Genomic DNA, 18,524 nt, shown 5'->3' with positions numbered 1-18,524 from the left:
ACCATCCTTCTAGCATACCTAGGTATCGCCTGTCCCTCTAGTGATCAATGTATCCAGTGACATCATATTTGTGTGCCAAATAAAAGGATTGTGGGACGAATAGTTCTCCCGTCAGATAATTGCTTTGCACGGTTGTGTGCCAGGACTATATATCCCTGGGTTCCTTGCTGCCATCTGAAGATTGCTGGGAGTAGCTGTAAAGGCAACAAAAGCCCGTGCGAACGCTCTCTTTCAGCGGGGCCTGAGGCAAGACAGACCTCTCTGTGCAACAGGGAGAGAGAGGTCACGGCCTACCATGCGGAGTCGTACTTCCAACCTGTGGCCTTGGGGGCCTAGCTCTGTTGTTTGCTGTCGGACATCCTTTCCAGCACCACTCTGGTCACCTGCCTGTCAGTGTGTGTGGCAGCTTTACATCGGGAGATGGAGACAGCGGATTCGCTGCACGAGTGTCGCTACACGAGTTCCTGTCCAGAAGACATCAGAATAGTCTGGTCATTGGTGAGAGGGCAAACTGTTCGACCTTTATCCATTCTTTGCCACTGTTACTTTGAAACACTTTGCACAGACATCTTTACTCCAAGAACACGTTACTGCATTACTCGAACACTGTGCTCAGACACCTTTAGCTTCTTCTATACAAGGAATCTACTATTCCCATCACACCCAAACGGATTACAGTTAACAAGCTCTGACTAGCCGGTGAAGAACATCAGATCTGCAATGTGGACTTTATTGCCATCACTTATAGAAAGGCCCCTATATTACTCTTCTCTAGACCCGCTCTCCCTTTCTAGGATAGCGTGCAGGCAAGAAGGTTTCAATATTTCATAGTGTGGCAGTAAAGGCAGTTAGCTGAAGCATCCACTAGGGGGTGACAGTATATCTAAAGGAAGTGTACATATATGTATATAGTATTGTTGTTGTTAAACTTTGTCTTGTGCCTTTGGGAGGAATTCTTCTGCTGAGTTGCTGCTGTTGCTTAAAACTCAGCAGATTTTTTACTTCCTCTTTGTAACAACTTTTCCTTTTATTTGGTTCAAATAAAATATCTCCAGAACCTAATTACAATGAGTTGTTTGAATATTGCCACACAGTGCTGCAAGGATGTCTGAACCCAGAGTGTCAGGTGGGTTGGAAGGTTCACTTGGCCATAGCAGTGCAGGTGAGCAGGTAATTCTCAGCAGTCCTCTAGGGCGCTGTGCTACATGTATACTTACCTTTTTAAATCCAGTCTGGTCCAGTCACATGATCCTGCAGCTCCGGCTTCCCTGTGTGAGGCAGTTCTCAACAACTGTGAATTAAGGGAGACGTTATGTCACCCATAGGCTCCCTTGGCCCAGCTGTTGTTGGCATTCTCTCCTTTCCCCTGCAGCTGTTACTTACTGACACAGGGGAGCTGAAGTTTAAGACTGCGCTGTCCTAGGAGATCACTCCTGGCGGTGGTAAGGTGTAGAGAGAAATAGGGGTCTGATGTTCCAGATATCCAAGGAGAAGATCGGGACAAGATGTGGGACCATCTATTCCAACACTTGGTATCGGTTAGAAATAGGCTAATTCATTTAAAATTTCTGCACAAAATTTATTTTACCCAGGCTTGGTTGGCAAGGATATACCCTACCTGCTCCGCCGAATGCTGCCGCTGCTCTTTTTCACCTGCTGATTATATATTGGGGCCACATATCCCTCAATGGGAAGTACTAAGAAATTCGATAAGGTGTGGCAGGCTTGGTTATCATCCTCCTCTACAGTGGGGTAGCCTCTATGTTCTACATATATGTTTCCCTAGCCTGGTATTCCTAAAGGCAGATATACTCACTTTATAATCAACTCTACAGCCGTGTGGATGAAGGATTAAGAGCAAGACAGAGGAATGTCAACATGGTAGCTACTGGAGTGAAAGTTGAAACTTTTATTATGTGCCCTATCTCTCCAATTCAGATTTTCTCCATATGCCCTGAGGGAGTTTTGTTTTTTTTTGTATGTAGTCCTTATGCCTTTCTGTTCTAATGTATTTTGCGATTGCACCACGTTTTGCTTTTGTGTCCTAAATATGAGAGAACTCAGTATGCACATACCTGTAGATTTTCTGGGTACAAGGGGGTAAGGTTACATGGGAAGGGGGGGGTGTTATAGTTAGTAGTATAGTTGGCATCTGTTATCTAAGGACATAGGTTCATGGTTGTAATAACTTCTGGCCCTGCAAGGCCTAACTCTTCTTGGTGGTATTGTACTGCGTGACCGCCTATGTTTTTTGTATGCTTACTTTCCAAGAAAATTCTTAATAAACAGAAATCTTTCCTGTGAATGTTAGGGAAGTAGCACAGAGAGCAGGAGCCATAAGCATTGAAAGTTGTGAACTGCAAGTTAACCCCTTGAACGCCCCCTATTGTTTAACCCCTTCACTGCCAGTGTCATTTACACAGTAATCAGTGCATTTTTATAGCACTGATCGCTATATAAATGACAATGGTCCCAAAATAGTGTCAAAAATGTCCAATGTGTCCGCCATAATGTCACAGTCATGATAAAAATTGCAGATCGCCGCCATTACTAATAAAAAAAAAATAATACTAAAAATGCCATAAATCTATCCCCTATTTTGTAGACGCTATAACTTTTGCACAAACCAATCAATTTACGCTTATTGCGATTTTTTTTTAACAAAAATATGTAGAAGAATACATATCGGCCTAAACTGAGAAAGAAATTAGTTTTTTTATATTTTTTTGGGGATATTTATTATAGCAAAAAGCAAAAAATTTTGCTTTTTTTTCAAAATTGTCGCTCTTTTATTGTTTATAGCGCAAAAAATAAAAACTACAGAGGTGATTAAATACCACCAAAAGAAAGCTCTATTTGTGGGGAAAAAAGGACGTCAATTTTGTTTGGGTGCAACATTGCACGACTGCGCAATTGTCAATTAAAGCGGCGCAGTGCCGTATCGCAAAAAGTGCTCTGGTCAGGAAGGAGGTAAATTCTTCCAGGGCTGAAAGGGTTAACAACCGATAACTCATCAGCTGTCAGTGGGCTTCCTTGCTGAAATGTAAACAAAAGAATGCCGGCAATAAACAAAGTCAGAGAAAAAACAGCGTGGGGTTCCCCCTCATCCATACCAGGCCCTTTGGGTGATTTGAGGTGGGGGGGCTCTGCCTTAGCACCCCCCCATGTTGAGGGCATGTGGCCAGGTATGCTCACTTGTCCCCTCTCCTTTTCTGGCCTGCCGGGCTGCATTCTCGGATAAGGGTCTGTTATGGGACACCAAGCGTTTTTTTTTTTTTTTTCATTTTGGCATGGGGTTCCCCTTAAAATTCATACCAGACCCGAAGGGCCTGGTATAGATTGAGGGGGGGGGCGGCACTTTGTTTTTTTTCCAGAATTTTCTATTGTCGACATTCTTTTGTTTACATTTCAGCTCTTTGCGGGCAAACCCGCCGACAGCTGATGAGTCATCAGTTGTTAAGGACGCGGCGGCCAGCTTCTCGGCCCGATCCTTAACAACTAGCTATTTTTCACACAGAATTCAAATCGGTCGATCATTTTTCGAATGATCCGAATTCTAATCGTACCGAAAATTTGGAAATTAATAAACAAAACTAATTTCAACTAAATTTTTATTTTATTTTTTTATTATTTATTTTTATTTATTTTTTTATTTTTTATTCAGAGATTCAGATACATCCGAATAACCTAAAATTCGTCCGCGTTTATATTCAGACCAAAACGAATTGCACATGTCTATGTGACATAAACAGATAAAGAAACCTGATCACATTGCATATTAAACATTACTGTTATTATCTCGAATGATTCGAATTCTAATTGTACCGAAAATTTGGAAATTAATAAACAAAACTAAATTTCAACAAAATTTTTATTTTATTTATTTATTTATTTATTTATTTTTTTTATTCAGATACATCCGAATAACCTAAAATTCGTCCGCATTTATATTCAGACCGAAACGAATTGCACATGTCTAAGTGACATAAACAGATAAAGAAACCTGATCACATTGCATATTAAACATTACTGTTATTATCTAGAATGCAACAAAAAAAGATAATTATATAGTATAACCATAGAAATCACAAGATTTCTCCTTACCTCTCTTTTCTTTTTGAACTGCAATGGTCTGGCTTATAAACAAGAAGAATAGGATTAGACAAGTCCACCTCAGCCACAGGGTTGGTCTAGTTTCTTTCATGGTGATTTTGAAGCTGGCCTGTATATATGAAGGTCTTAAGTACTCGTCACTGTATTAAAGGCTTAGTCTATCCAAAATGTGATGCTTCAGTTGAAGATGAAATTTGCTTTGTTGAGCTACCTCCGGGTGTCTTATACCTCCTGGAACCTGCAGTCATGAGTCCGCCCTTGACAGAGTTCAAGGCTCTGGGATCCATCCACCTTGCAGATGTGGGTGTTCCACCCACCTAAGGGTGTAGCCACACCTTCACATTCGTAGAAATACAAAATAAATTCAAAAGTAAAAAGATGATACCCATATAATTTCTGCAGCAGGGAAGCAGTCTTGGCAACAATAGATATCTTTGGAAACACAGAGTCTGATAAAAATATTTTAGGTAGTTTAACACTGCAGCATCCATAACCACCTAAAATAACAGATTGGTGTGGATTGACCCTTCAAATATTTTTTTTAATGAAATCCCTGTTAAGACTCAGATATAAATGAAGTATTCAAAAATATTCCCACTGGTGATCGTATTTTGGTAAAGAGTGAGCAGCCTATCCATCGACCTTGAGCCTTTCTGATCTCTGGAATGAAAAGTGGTTTCTACCACTGCCAGTTCAGAGTCTAGAAGTTGTAAAATGTTCCAGTTTCAGCCTGGTCTAATCACAGTATGCAGAGAATTGGAAAACCTGGCTTGTCGCAGAGAGGTGTGTCCCTTTCCACTATCCTTACCAAATTCCTAGCCCCCCCCCTCAACTTGACCATATGTGTATTATGACTAACATATTTATTTCATAGGTTTCCGCACTGTCACCCTTTGGTCATTTGAGAAACACTGAGGTTGGTCATTGATCAAATATTTGATGACAAGTCAGCATGTCCTCCAATGCCCCCTATTTTCAATGTGTAATAGAATAAGATAGCTTACTGTGAAAAAAAAATAAATGATGTTGTAGAAAACAAATACACTGTATGCTAAAAGTGCAGAACAGTACAGAACAGTAAGATTAGTGTTGTTTAAATATACAGTGCATCCGGAAAGTATTCACAGTGCTTCATTTTTGCCACATTTTGTTATGTTACAGCCGTATTCCAAAATGGATTAAATTCATTATTTTCCTCAAAATTCTACAAACAATACCTCATAATGACAATTTGAAAGAGGTTTGTTTGAAATCTTTGCAAATTTATTAAAAATAAAAAAATTAAAAATCCAATGTACATAAGTATTCACAGCCTTTACTCAATATTTTGTTGAAGCACCTTTGTCACCAATTACAGCCTCAAGGCTATTTGAGTATGATGCAACAAGCTTGGTATGCCTATTTTTGGGCAGTTTCTCCCATTCTTCTTTGCAGGACCACTCAAGCTCCATCAGGTTGGATGGGGAGCGTCAGTGCACAGCCATTTTCAGATCTCTCCAGAGATGTTTAATCGGGTTCAAGTCTGGGCTCTGGCTGGGCCACTCAAGGACATTCACAGAGTTGTCCTTTGTTATCATGGCTGTGTGCTTAGAGTCGTTGTCCTGTTGGAACATGAACCTTCGCCCCAGTCTGAGGTCCAGAGCGATCTGGAGCAGGTTTTCTTCAAGGATGTCTCTATACATTGCTGCATTCATCTTTCCCTCAATCCTGACTAGTCTGCCAGTTCCTGCCACTGAAAAACATCCCTAAAGCATAATGCTGCCACCACCATGCTTCACTGTAGGAATGGTATTGGCCAGGTGATGAGCGGTGCCTGGTTTCCTCCAGACATGACCCTTGCCATTCAGGCCAAAGAGTTCAATCTTTGTTTCATCAGACCAGAGCATTTTGTTTCTCGTAGTCTGAGAGTCCTTCAGGTGCCTTTTGGCAAACTCCAGGCAGGCTGCTATGTGCCTTTAACTATAGAGTGGCTTCTGTCTGGCCACTCTACCATACAGGCCTGGTTGGTGGAGTGCTGCAGAGATGGTTGTTCTTCTGGAAGGTTCTCCTCTCCCCACAGAGAAAAGCTGGAGTTATGTCAGAGTGACCATCAGTTTCTTGGCCACCTCCCTGACTAAGGCCCTTCTCCCCTGATCGCTCAGTTTGGCTGGGCGGCCCACTCTAGGAAGAGTCCTTGTGGTTCCAAACTTCATAAATTTACTGATGATGGAGGCCACTGTGCTCATTGGGACCTTCAATGCTGCAGAAATGTTTCTGTACCCTTCCCCAGATCTGTGCCTCAATATAATCTTGTCTCTGAAGTCTATAGACACTTTCTTGGACTTCATGGTTTTGTTTGTGCTCTGACATGCACTGTTAACTGTGGGACCTTATATAGACAGGTGTATGCCTTTCCAAATCATGTCCAATCAACTGAATTTACCACAGATGGACTCCAATCAAGTTGTCGAAACATCTCAAGGATGATCAGTGGAAACAGGATGCACCTGAGCTCAATTTTGAGTGTCATGGCAAAGGCTGTGAATACTTATATACATGAGATTTTTTTTGTTTTTTATTTTTAATAAATTTGCAAAGATTTCAAACAAACTTCTTTCACATTGTCATTATGGGCTATTTTTTGTAGAATTTTGAGGAAAATAATGAATCCATTTTGGAATAAGGCTGCAGTTTAACAAAATGTAAAAAAGTGAAGCGCTGTGAATACTTTCCGGATGCACTGTATACCATAATATACTGTCACAGCAATATTAATAAAAGTAATAAGATTTTTGTTTTGCTATTATTTTTCACCACCTTCTTTAGACTTATCCTGAGCAGCCCTCTAGGGCAGGCACTCTCTCTAGGTTGGCCTGGGGAAGGGAAGAGAGCGTGTGAGCACCGTTTGAGTTGCTTGGTGCTCCCCTGGGCATCTGGTGGGATTTGACATTCGGGCAAGAGATATACATTTCAAGACAATCCAGAAAAGTAAAGAAAAGTAAGCCTCCTCATTCCTCTTCCTCATTAAAGCAAGGTTTAAGTATCCTCTAGTTCTGATGTGTGCATTAGGTTTATCCTCTCACCATCAAAAGATCTTTGTGGAAAAAAAATAACAAATTGGGAATGTCCACATTTTGATTTACTTGGGTTGGGAAGTTTGAAACATTCAAGGGAATAATGTTTGATACTTCCTGAGCAAGGCCAGAAAAATGAATATTAGAGATCTTTTCTTCAATATTCTATCTAGAGAAAAGTTTCTATGTTTTTGTAGGAACTAGATTAGTGCTACTAGGTATGGGTTGTAACCTGGAGTTCCACTAGAACTTTTTCAACCTCGTAACCATGGAACTACATTAGGTGTGCAGTGTGTTCAAGATATAATAATAAAGCTAGTTTGAACTTTGAAGTCATGTCCCCATGTTTTTGATCTTGGCTTCAAAATAAAAATACTACCCTTCTGAACCTTATTTACCCCCTTGATGCATTTAAAGGTTTGTCATGTCTCCCCTTTCCCTTCTTTCCTCCAGGCTGTACATATTAAGTTTCTGAAGTCTCTCCTGATATGTTTTATCGCTGAAACCTTTCACCATTTTTGGTGCCCATCTCTGGACGCATTCTATCATATCAATACCTTTTTGTAAGTGAGGTCTCCAGAACTGGAAACAGCATTCTAAATAAGGTCTAATTAAAGAGGAGAATATAGGAGGATTAGGACCGCCATCCTTCTGCTGGTGATCCCTCTAGTGATGCAACTGGGAATTCTATTTGATTTTCCCACTGCCTGGTTACACTGTTTGCTCATTTTGCACAACTGAAATAAGTACACCCAAATCTTTTTGCTCTGTAGTGCTGGCCAACACTGTACCCCCTACATTGTACTCTATTAGGGATTGTTTTTCCCCAGATGCATTATTTTACATTTAGAAACACTGAATTGTAGTTTCCACTGCTTTGACCAAACTTCCAACAATGCCGTATCATGTTCCATTTTACAGACACCTCCAGGGATATCGACCAAATTGCACACCTTTGCGTCATCAGCAAAAAACATGCCTTACCCACCAAAACTTTAGTTATATAACTTACAAATGGATTAAATAGAGCAGGACCTAATACAGAGCCTTGTGGTACACCTCTAGTGACTGGCCTCTGTTCCGAATGGAACCCATTTACAACCACACTCTAGTATATATCCTTTAGCCAACTGCATATTCACTGAATAACACAAGGGTTAAGTTCTAGCTTGTATAATTTTTTTATTAGATTATTATGTGGAACTTTATCAAATGCTTTGCTGAAATCAAAATTATGTTCATAGCACCACCCTAATTCCCAAACATTTGTGATATAGGCAAAAAATTCAATCATATTAGTCTGACATGATCTTCCCTCAGTGCAGCTATGTTGCTTTGGGTCCATGAAATTGTGTGTTTTTAAGTGCTCAATGATCCTTCTTTTTAGGAGTGATTCCATTAGCTTGACTACAACAGATGTTATACGGACTGGCCTGTAATTGCCAGCTTCGACCTTGTTACTTTTCTTGAGGATAGGTACACTAGTCATGGGGAACTTTTGTTATTACTAGAACCAATATGAATCTCCAAACTTGTTATTGTTAGTACAATTTATTTCTGAGAAGACTGAACAGAAGTAATTGTTTAAATTGTTTGCCACATTCAGGTCTCCTTCAACATATATGTTGTGCCCAGCCTTCATTTTAGTGATCCAATAATCTTGAAATTTATTACAAAAAAAATAATGACCAAAAAAGCAGAAACAAAATATAGGTAGTGAAAATTGTAGTGTCCAATCGGAGGTAAATGGAGATAATATAAAATTCGCCCACTCATAAATTTATTTTCCCAACGATTTGCAGAACTCTATGTCCCCGATCAGCATATATGTGTAGATGAGTCCCTGGTACCCTTTTCAGGCCGGCTAGGAATAAAACAATACATTCCTAGCAAAAGGCCAAATACAGAGTGACATTTTATAAGCTTTGCGAGAGAGTCAAGGGATATCTGTATGCGTTCCGCATATACGAAGGAAGAAATTCCCAGCTCCAGCCCCCTGAGTGCCCGGCCTACATGGGCACAACTGATAAAATTGTATGGGACCTGGTATACCCACCGCTGAAGAAAGGTTACCACATATACCTGGATAACTTCTACACCAGCCTGCCCCTTTTCAAACACCTATACCTCGCAGAAACCCCGGCCTGCGGAACCTCCAGAAAGAATAGGAAGGGCTTCCCACAAGCCATAGTGAATAAATAACTGAGAAGGGGGGGAAGAGCAACTTTGAGATGCAACAAAGTGCTGGCTTTGAGGTGGAAGGATACCAGGAATGTGTACATGATGTCCACAATCCATGATGACACTGCAGTTGAAGTTCAAAGAAGATGAGGTCTCATTGAAAAGCCAACATGTGTACAAGATTACAATCTCTTGGAATATCTACTTTCCAAAAAGGGGTAATTTGGAGGGTATTTGTACTTTCCTGGCTTGTTAGTGTCTCAAGAACATCAGGTGTGATAAAGTGTGATAATTTTTCAATGATTGGCACCATAGCTTGTAGACTCTATAACTTTCACAAAGACCAAATAATATACACTAATTAGGGTTATTTTTACTGAAGATATGTAGCCGTATAAATTTTGGCCAAAATTTATGAAGAAAAATTACTAATTTGCTAAATTTTATGACAGAAACAAAGAAAAAGGCTTTTTTTCACCAAATTTTCAGTCTTTTTTTATTTATAGCACAAAAAATAAAAAACCCACTAGTGATTAAATAGTACCAAATGAAAGCTCTATTTGTGTGAAAAAAGGACACACATTTCATTTGGGTGCAGTGTTGCATGACTGAGTAAATGTCATTCAAAGTGTGAGAACGCTGAAAGCTAAAAATTGGTCTGGGCAGGAAGGGGGTGAAAGTGCCCTGTAGGCAAGTGGTTAAATACTGTTTTATTTGTATTCAGCCTGTCTGCAGTTTGCACTGATCATTGCTACAGTGTAATACAGCTATCTGATTTATTCAGGGTCTTCAGTGACATGCATGATTTCCCTTTTTGACTCCCATTATGTAATTACTGCAGAAACAGACCAAAAACTTCTAAAAAAACTGCTAAAAGATGGTAACTCTTGCACGAGTTTATCTAATCTCCCATTCCAGGTGATTCCAGACATGCAATTGTGAAAAACAGAATGAACATCCAGAGGGATCCCTGATGCTTTCTTTGTTCTCAGTACTGATCTGAGACATGCTCCTGTCTACAGTTTACACTGCAGACTTCATAAAAACTAAATGTTACAAAAAGTACATTTTCATCCTGCAAAGTTCAGTGTAGTATTTATTGTGTGGTAACAGGATTTAGTTAAAAGGCCATTGTAGCCAGCTGCTGGACTACAGAAACATGGAGAAGGAGACATTTCCCTCTTTTAAACCAGTTTACTTTCACTTTCTACTGAGATATTGATGTTATGATGCACCTTTATCCTCTGGCCAGCGGGGGGAGAGCTAAAGCAAAGCAAACCCCATAAACTTCAATGCAGGGTGCTTGAAACCCTGGGAGGTGTAGTCCAAAATGGCAGCCATGTAATACAGAAACTGACTTTCTGAACTACAGATTCCAATGTGCCCTGTGCAGTAAGAGGAGGAGAGAGATCATTTTTTATTAAACTTCCCAAGGAAAGTTCTTCCTATAGGAGCCGAGGGGGTAGAGCGAGAGAGAGAGAGCACCTCTATCTAAGAATTCAACTGCCAGTGGAGATGCGAACATGACACTGGAAGTGGGGACACCTGGAGGCAGCGAAGCACCACAAACAAACCTCCCAACATTTTGAGATAGGAATGAGGGACACCTACTAACAAACATATGTAGGCATAGGACATGCTTCCTGCCACAAGCCTTAAAGGAGAATTAACCAAAAAAAGGGTTAATTAAATCCACAAGTGCTTTTTTTATCACTACTGTTCCTTTATATTGGCTTTTAAAATGTACAAATGCAGGAATTTAGAAATTGGATGAAAGGTTTAGCACTGGGAAACACTTTTTGAAAGATAAAAAGTGCATTTTATATACAACGCTATGGATCAGACCAAAGTGAGGGACAAATGAGGAGGAAAGAGGGACAGAGGGACATTGCTCCAAATCAGGGACAGTCCCTCCAAATCAGGGACAATTGGGAGCTATGCACACACATCACAGCACAGCACCTGCACTGCTGTCACAAGGAGACTGGAGCATCCACTCACCCTGTGCTTCCCACTGTTGATCACTGGAGGCTTTCAAGGAGAGACAGAGGGGGCCCCCCTTCTATAGCGAGTGTCCACAGGAGCATCCTGGGAACTAGTGAGAGGGCTATTCACCCATTAATAACACTGCTAGCAGAGACTGAGCCAACATTGAGAGCAGGACACCAAGAGCACCCAACCCATACTGCATCTATATCAGCCTTATACCACATTTCTACCAAGCCTATACTTCATCCATACCAACCCTATACAGCAGTTATGCCAAACAGTCACTGCATTAGACCTGCATCTACGCTGCACCTGTACCACACCTATACACACCTTGACTGCCTTTTTTTCCTGTATCTTTACTGCATTTTTACTGCATGCTAGTTTACTAAAACTGTCATTAAGTGCGCCACAGCTTCTTAAAGTGCCCCAATGATAACGACAGAAGAACATCAAGGACTGCCGCTCCAGCAAAACCATCCTGGAAGTCCCTTTTGACCCCTATCAGTGCCCATCAGTGCTCCATATCAGTGCCGCCTATCGGTGCCCATCAGTGCTGCATATCAGTGCTGCCTATCAGTGCCCATCAATTCTACTTATTACTGTCTCCTCATCAGTGCCACCTTATCAGTGCCCATTAGTGCCCGATCGAAAACGAAGAAAAGCTTTTTGTTTCAAAAATTTCTTTTTTAATTTGTTTAGCAAAAAATAAAAAACCCAGTGGTGATTAAATACCACCAAAAGAAAGCTCTATTTGAGGGAAGAAAATGATAAAAATTTAGTTTGGGTACAGTATTGCATGACATCGCAATTGTCATTCAAAATGTGACAGCGCTGAAAGATGAAAATTGTCCTGGGCAGGAAGGAGGTAAAGTGCCCTGTATTGAAGTGGTTAATAATATGGGTTTAATTAAACTGTAATAGAGCCATGGGCATCCGCAGAATTTTTTTCAGGGGGGGCAGGTGGGGGGTGATATGAAGGGTGCTTCAAAAACACCCCCCGTCGCCGTAATTCAGGTGCCCGGGCACCTGAATAGGGGGTGGCAGCGGCGGCCATAGATAGATTCATGCAATAGGTGATAGAGAGATGGCAGGAGAAAGGGGGTGGCACCCGGGCACCATTAATGCACGGGCCGCCATGGTGTTCTGGCATAGTTGCCAACATTGTAAAAAAAAAATGTGGGACACTTTTGTGGCTGTAGGCGGAGCTGTACAATAATTAGGGGGCGGGGAATTTGTTTGTGGGCGTGTCTTAGGAAAAATATACAAGTGCGTCGCGCGAAGCGCGCCGCGGGCAAAAAATGGGCATGGTTTATGCGACATAGTGGGCGTGGCTTAAATGGGCGTGGCTCAAGAGGGTGTGGTTAGAGTCTGAGATGAATGAGGGATGGAGAGGGAGAGAGGGGGAGAGAGGGGGAGAGGGATTAGAGGGGGGAGGGGGGAGGGATTAGAAGGGGAGAGGGAGAGAGGGAAATGACGGGACAGCAGCCCCAGATCCTACACAATAAAAATATGTGTATTCTAGAAAGTTTAACAATCAGCAGATACTCCAAACACCCTGGCAGAGCCCCCCCTCACATCAGGTGTCCCCAGCGGAGCTCCTCCTCACATCAGGTGTCCCCAGTGGAGCCCCTCTCACATCAGGTGTCCCCAGTGGAGCCCCCCTTGCATCAGGTGTCCCCGGCAGAGCCCCCCCTCACATCAGGTGTCCCCAGTGGAGCCTCCCTCACATCAGGTGTCCCCAGTGGAGCCCCCCTCACATTAGGTGTCCCCAGTGGAGCCCCCCTCACATCAGGTGTCCCCAGTGGACCCCCCCTCACATCAGGTGTCCCCAGTGGACCCCCCCTTGCATCAGGTGTGTGTCCCCAGTGGAGCCCCCCTTGCATCAGGTGTGTGTCCCCAATGGAGCCCCCCCTCACATCAGGAGTCCCACAGCGGTGCGCCCCCCACTACCTCAGAGGTGTCCTAGTAGTGTCCGCAGCATGGCTAGAACCCCCGCCCCTTTCCATATCAGACTGGCAGGGGGGTGGGGGGTAGGCGGGGCGAGGCGAGGCGGGGCGAGGCGGAGGGTGGGCGGTGACGCAGGAGCTCCGTCTAGCCCCCCCAGCCATCTTCCTGAACTTCATCAAAATGGCGGCCGGCGGAGACATTGTCTCCGCCGGCCGCGGACCTCTAGCGGCGGCGGCGGCGGATCGTGAAGAACCGGATTTCTCTGGACATTTCCCGGGACACCACAAATTCGAGAATGGCGTCCAAGTCCCGGGAATGTCCCGGGAAATCCGGGACAGTTGGCAACTATGATTTTGGCCATATTTTGATCATGATGAAAATAGCTATACAGTCTGTATAGCTGTTTTCATCAAGATCAAAATATGGCCACAACAGATGTATTGCAATACAAAAAGATGTACATTGCATTCTCTAGGCTATATAAATTATATGGGCATGGACTGTTCTAGTACACCTGGCCTGAGTAGTAACTTCTAATACAAAGTGAAGAAAACATGAATTATCTCTGTATTTTAGTCATGATAATAACAACATAATACACTAAAGAGACATATCTTTCCAGCAAATTAGCAATAAATAAATCAAAATGCTCTTCCTCCTGGGAGTCCTGGCTGCTACTAACTGCTGTTACCTGTGGTTCCTCGCGGTTCTTATGTTGCCTAGGCACAGGTAACATATCACTGGGCGCCTCGCACTTGAGTGAGCGGCGGTAGTGTCAGCCCGGATCTACATAGTGGCAGACTGGCAGCATATGACTCGGCTCGGCGGCTCGCACTTGAGTGGGCAGATCCATCTACAACAACACACCTACACACTACACAGGCAGCCAATCAGTGAGGAGGACCGAGCTGCCGAGCGGAGGACACAGGACAGTGTCAGGACAGAGCAGAGAGCAGCGTAGTAGCAGCTGCAGACCTAGAAAAAAAAGTCTGCAGCCGCTGCAACACAGACACAGTGCAACTGCAAGCCAACACCTGATGATTCCGGGGGGGGGGGGCAATCGCCCCCCCTGCCCCTATTTCCGGACGCCCATGAATAGAGCTTATCAAACGCAAGTTGTTCTAGACCCCTGGGTGTGTATCCTAGGGAATGTAGATGAGGAATTGCATCCCTATGAGTTAAGGGTGCCAATATCCAGGCTTTTGTTTCTTGCTTGAAAAAGTATTGCATTGAAGTGGGCATCTCCATATCCACCTACATTAAAGGACTGGCGAGACCATGTCAATTTGAAACAAAAGACAATTTTATTAATCCCAGATAGGGCCATTCACATGTATTAAACATGTATTAAAAATACTGTGATATTTTGTTTTGATTTACTTAATCATTGAAAGATAGCATATGGTTGTGTATGTATTGTTTGTTTTAAAAAAAATAAAAATAAAGACATGGAAAAAAAAAAGGGGTTAGCTAATTTCTTGTTTGTTTTATGCTATGTACTTGCTGCACAATGTCCCCCTTGAAACTGTGTTTGCTGCCATACCGAATAAACCTAAAACCAAACCTAACTGACATATCAGCATGGATGTCGCACCACTTCCTTAAACTAAATCTCTCTAAAACTGAGCTATTAATATTCCCCCCCCGCCCGTGCCCCCCTCCATGACTTTTCCATCAAAATCAACAATGCAACCATCAGTCCCTCCCCTCACGCCAGGGTACTAGGTGTAATCCTAGACTCCGACTTGTCATTTCAGCCTCAAATCCAATCATTGTCAAAAGTTTGTAGAATTCACCTCCGTAACATCTCTAAAATTCGCCCTTTTTTAACAAATGAAACCACCAAGCTCCTCATTCACTCCCTTGTTATCTCTCGCCTTGACTATTGCAACTCCCTTCTCATTGGCCTACCGCTCCATAGGCTATCCCCTCTTCAGTCTATCATGAATGCTGCTGCCAGACTTATCCACCTTACCAACCGCTCAGTGTCTGCCAACCCTCTACTTCAATCCCTACACTGGCTCCCAATCACCCAGCGAATTAAATTCAAAATTCTAACTACAACATACAAAGCCATTCACAACTCTGCCCCAAGCTACATCACTAATCTTGTCTCCAAATATCACCCAAATCATCCTCTCCGCTCTTCTCAAGACCTCCTGCTTTCAAGCTCTCTCATCTCCTCCTCCCATGCTCGTCTCCAGGATTTCTCCAGAGCCTCTCCCATCCTCTGGAACTCGCTACCTCCATCTATCCGGCTAGCCCCTACTCTTGCTACCTTCAGGCAATCCCTGAAAACTCATCTCTTCAGGAAAGCCTATCACGTCTCCAACTAATCTCCTACCACTTCCACCAGCTCATTCCCCACAGTTACAACCTTTTGTACCACCTGCCCCACCCTATTAGATTGTAAGCTCTTCTGAGCAGGGCCCTCTTAATCCTATTGTATTGTATTGTATTATATTATAACTGTATTGTCTCCCTTTTATATTGTAAAGCGCTGCGTAAACTGTTGGCGCTATATAAATCCTGAATAATAATAATAATAATAATAATAATAACTTGTTTGGACTGTTTCTGAATGTCTCTGTCTTGTCCATGGTTTACTGTTAGTCTCCATTCACGCTTGTGCGACTTGTCATGCAACTTTGGATATCAACATGGCAAGTTGTACCCCATGTTTTCCAATGAGTAACGTTCATATATATGTGACCCAAAGTCGCAGCGACTTCAAAGTAGCTCATGCACTACTTTGGTTCGACTTTCATGGGACATGAGGGCCATAGACTTTAATGTTAACCCTCAAACGTCGCATGAAAGTTGCACCTGAATGTTTTACATGCAACAGTTGTACATGATCACTGGTCAAAGCCAAAGTCGTATCCAAGTCTCACCCATCCAAACTTACATCAACGTTGCATCAAAGTTGCACCAAAGTTGCACTCCAAAGACTCCCAACTTTGGAATTTTACAAGTGTGAATGGAGCCTTACCAGTTAAGCTTGTCCTCTTTACAGCTTTCTGTTAAGATGCAGCACCTTAAGAAGACAAACACCTATTGTTAAGTAAAACCAAGAGCTTGTAAAATGGCTTTTGTTGGGAAATGCTAATAAACTGTGGACTAAACAGTTACTGCAAGAGATGAATGGCTTACTGTCACGGACCTGGCCAGAACAGAGGCTGTTGGAGAGGACTGTGTGCGGGCCTCTTGCCCACCGATTATGGGCCCTAGCATTTGGGGGAATGGTGCTCTCTGTGAGCTGTATGCCTGGGGACCCTGGGGTTGGTGTTACTTTGGATTCAGCTCCATGTCCCCCCAAAACACACAGACTCTGGAACCCGTTATATGCCATATTAGAATGATAAGACTGAATTATACTGTTGGGACACATCCTGTGAGGAGATGCTAATGTCATCATCTCCACTCACCTGTCTGATGTCAGCTATAATGGGTTTAATGTAAATAAGTTTAGTCTAGGTTCTAAAGGTATTCAACTCATTGTTGTTTGTTCTAATTAACCCTGTGTTGATGTTTATGGTAATGTGTGTTAATTGAATGAGCTGATCACATTGTCCTCTATACAATGTAGGAGACGGGACGACTCCTATTGGAGCTCATGTTAATTAGGTTAATTAGGTTATGTTTGTATTGTTAATTGTAATTAGCTCCAGCTATTGTGTTTATATTCCTGTGTGAAGCTCGGTGACCACAAGTCTGGGCGAAAGGTCATGTCTTTAGCCACCTAGGCTGTATAAAGGATGAGATAATTAGCTCATGTTAATTAGGTTAGCTTTGAGTCAGCCTGGTGTATAAATGTGTGGGTGATCTCAAATAAAAAACAGTTCTGATGTACTCCAAGACTGGTGTTGTCTAGTTCTTGAGGGTTCCTATAGCCAGATCCATTGGACTCGTGTTCCAGAACTTAGGAAGCGGTATACTGACGGAAGCACTCAAGCGGAGTGTGGGACGTTCCGTGACACTTACCTATCTGACAAATGCAATAGCTGACTGAAATCCACCAGGCCTTACAACGACAACACCAACAACAGCAAGTGAACCTGTCTCTACAGTAGCAGATACAGGCACTGTCAAAGAGACATATGTTACATCAGCAACAGAACACTTATGCAACGTACACACGGTCAGATTTTTTGACCGGACTGGTCCGATGGACTTTCCAACGGACTTTTGACAGACTTCTGCCGGACTTTTTTTACGAACGGACTTGCCTACACACGGACACCTTGCCTACATACAACCGGACTTTCCGGCGGACCTATTTCCCGACGGAGTTACGGCGGACTTTCCAAATGAACGGACTTGCCCACACATGAACAAGTCCGTTCATTTTGAACGTGACTCGGGTATGACGGGACTAGAAAAGGAAGTCAATCTCGCAGTTTTTATCGCTTTTAAGGGGAACCCTCTATGCCAAAAAAACGGCGTGGGGTCCCCCCAAAATACATACCAGACCCCTATCCGAGCACGCAGCCCGGCCAGTGAGGAAAGGGGGTGGGGACTAGTGAGCGTCCCCCCTCCTGAACCATATAAGGCTGCATGCCCTCAACATAGGGGGGTGGGTACTTTGGGGGAGGGGGGCACCCTGCGTGCCCCCCCACCCCAAAGCACCTTGTCCCCATGTTGATGAGGACAAGGGCCTCTTCCCGACAACCCTGGCCGTTGGTTGTTGGGGTCTGCGGGCGGGGGGCTTATCGGAATCCGGAAGCCCCCTTTAATAAGGGGGCCCCCAGATCCCGGCCCCCCACCCTATGTGAATGAGTATGGGGTACATCGTACGCCTACCCATTCACCTAGGGAAAAAGTGTCATAAAAAAAACACACTACACAGGTTTTTAAAGTAATTTATTAGACAGCTCCGGGGGTCTTCTTCCGACTTCGGGGGTCTCTCCGGCGTCTTCGCCTGATGTTCGGCCTCCTCTCCCGCTCTCCGGTTCTTCTGCCGGACTCCTCCGCTATCTTCTGCTCTTTTGCCGCTCTTTTGCTAGCGGTGGCCCGGACTTCTGCGTCGTCTTCTCCCCTCTTCTCTTCTTCCGATGTTGACACGACGCTGTTGACCGGGTGATTTCGACCATGCCCCCTTATGACCTCACAGTCCCAGCATGCCCAGGGACTGTGACGTTATAAAGGGGCGGGGTCACCGCCTATATAAGTCCATTGTGGAGCGCTCAGAGAGCATTCCAGCTGAAAAGAGCGTTGTGTCAACATCAGAAGAAGAGA

The 18,524-nt window shown here is 43.3% G+C and overlaps 1 protein-coding gene across 4 annotated transcripts in view; it reads right to left on the bottom strand.

The window, feature by feature from the left end:
- The window catches only part of LOC141144605 (epidermal growth factor receptor-like), a 285,658-nt gene that overhangs the window by 214,898 nt on the left and 52,236 nt on the right, over positions 1–18,524 (bottom strand). The window contains exon 1 of one of the 4 annotated variants that reach the window (XM_073630456.1): positions 4,105–4,478. The exons of 1 other annotated variant lie outside the window; for it this stretch is intronic. In XM_073630456.1, coding sequence (XP_073486557.1) covers positions 4,105–4,204 — 100 coding nt within the window. In that variant the 5' untranslated portion in view covers positions 4,205–4,478. Of the gene's footprint in view, positions 1–4,104; positions 4,479–18,524 lie in introns of those variants that run through there. 2 more of the 4 variants (XM_073630458.1, XM_073630455.1) reach the window with 2 other exon arrangements.

Source organism: Aquarana catesbeiana, linkage group LG05, assembly GCF_042186555.1.
Source record: "Aquarana catesbeiana isolate 2022-GZ linkage group LG05, ASM4218655v1, whole genome shotgun sequence".
Taxonomy (NCBI): Eukaryota; Metazoa; Chordata; class Amphibia; order Anura; family Ranidae; genus Aquarana; species Aquarana catesbeiana.
This window is presented reverse-complemented; position numbering and strand designations above follow the sequence as displayed.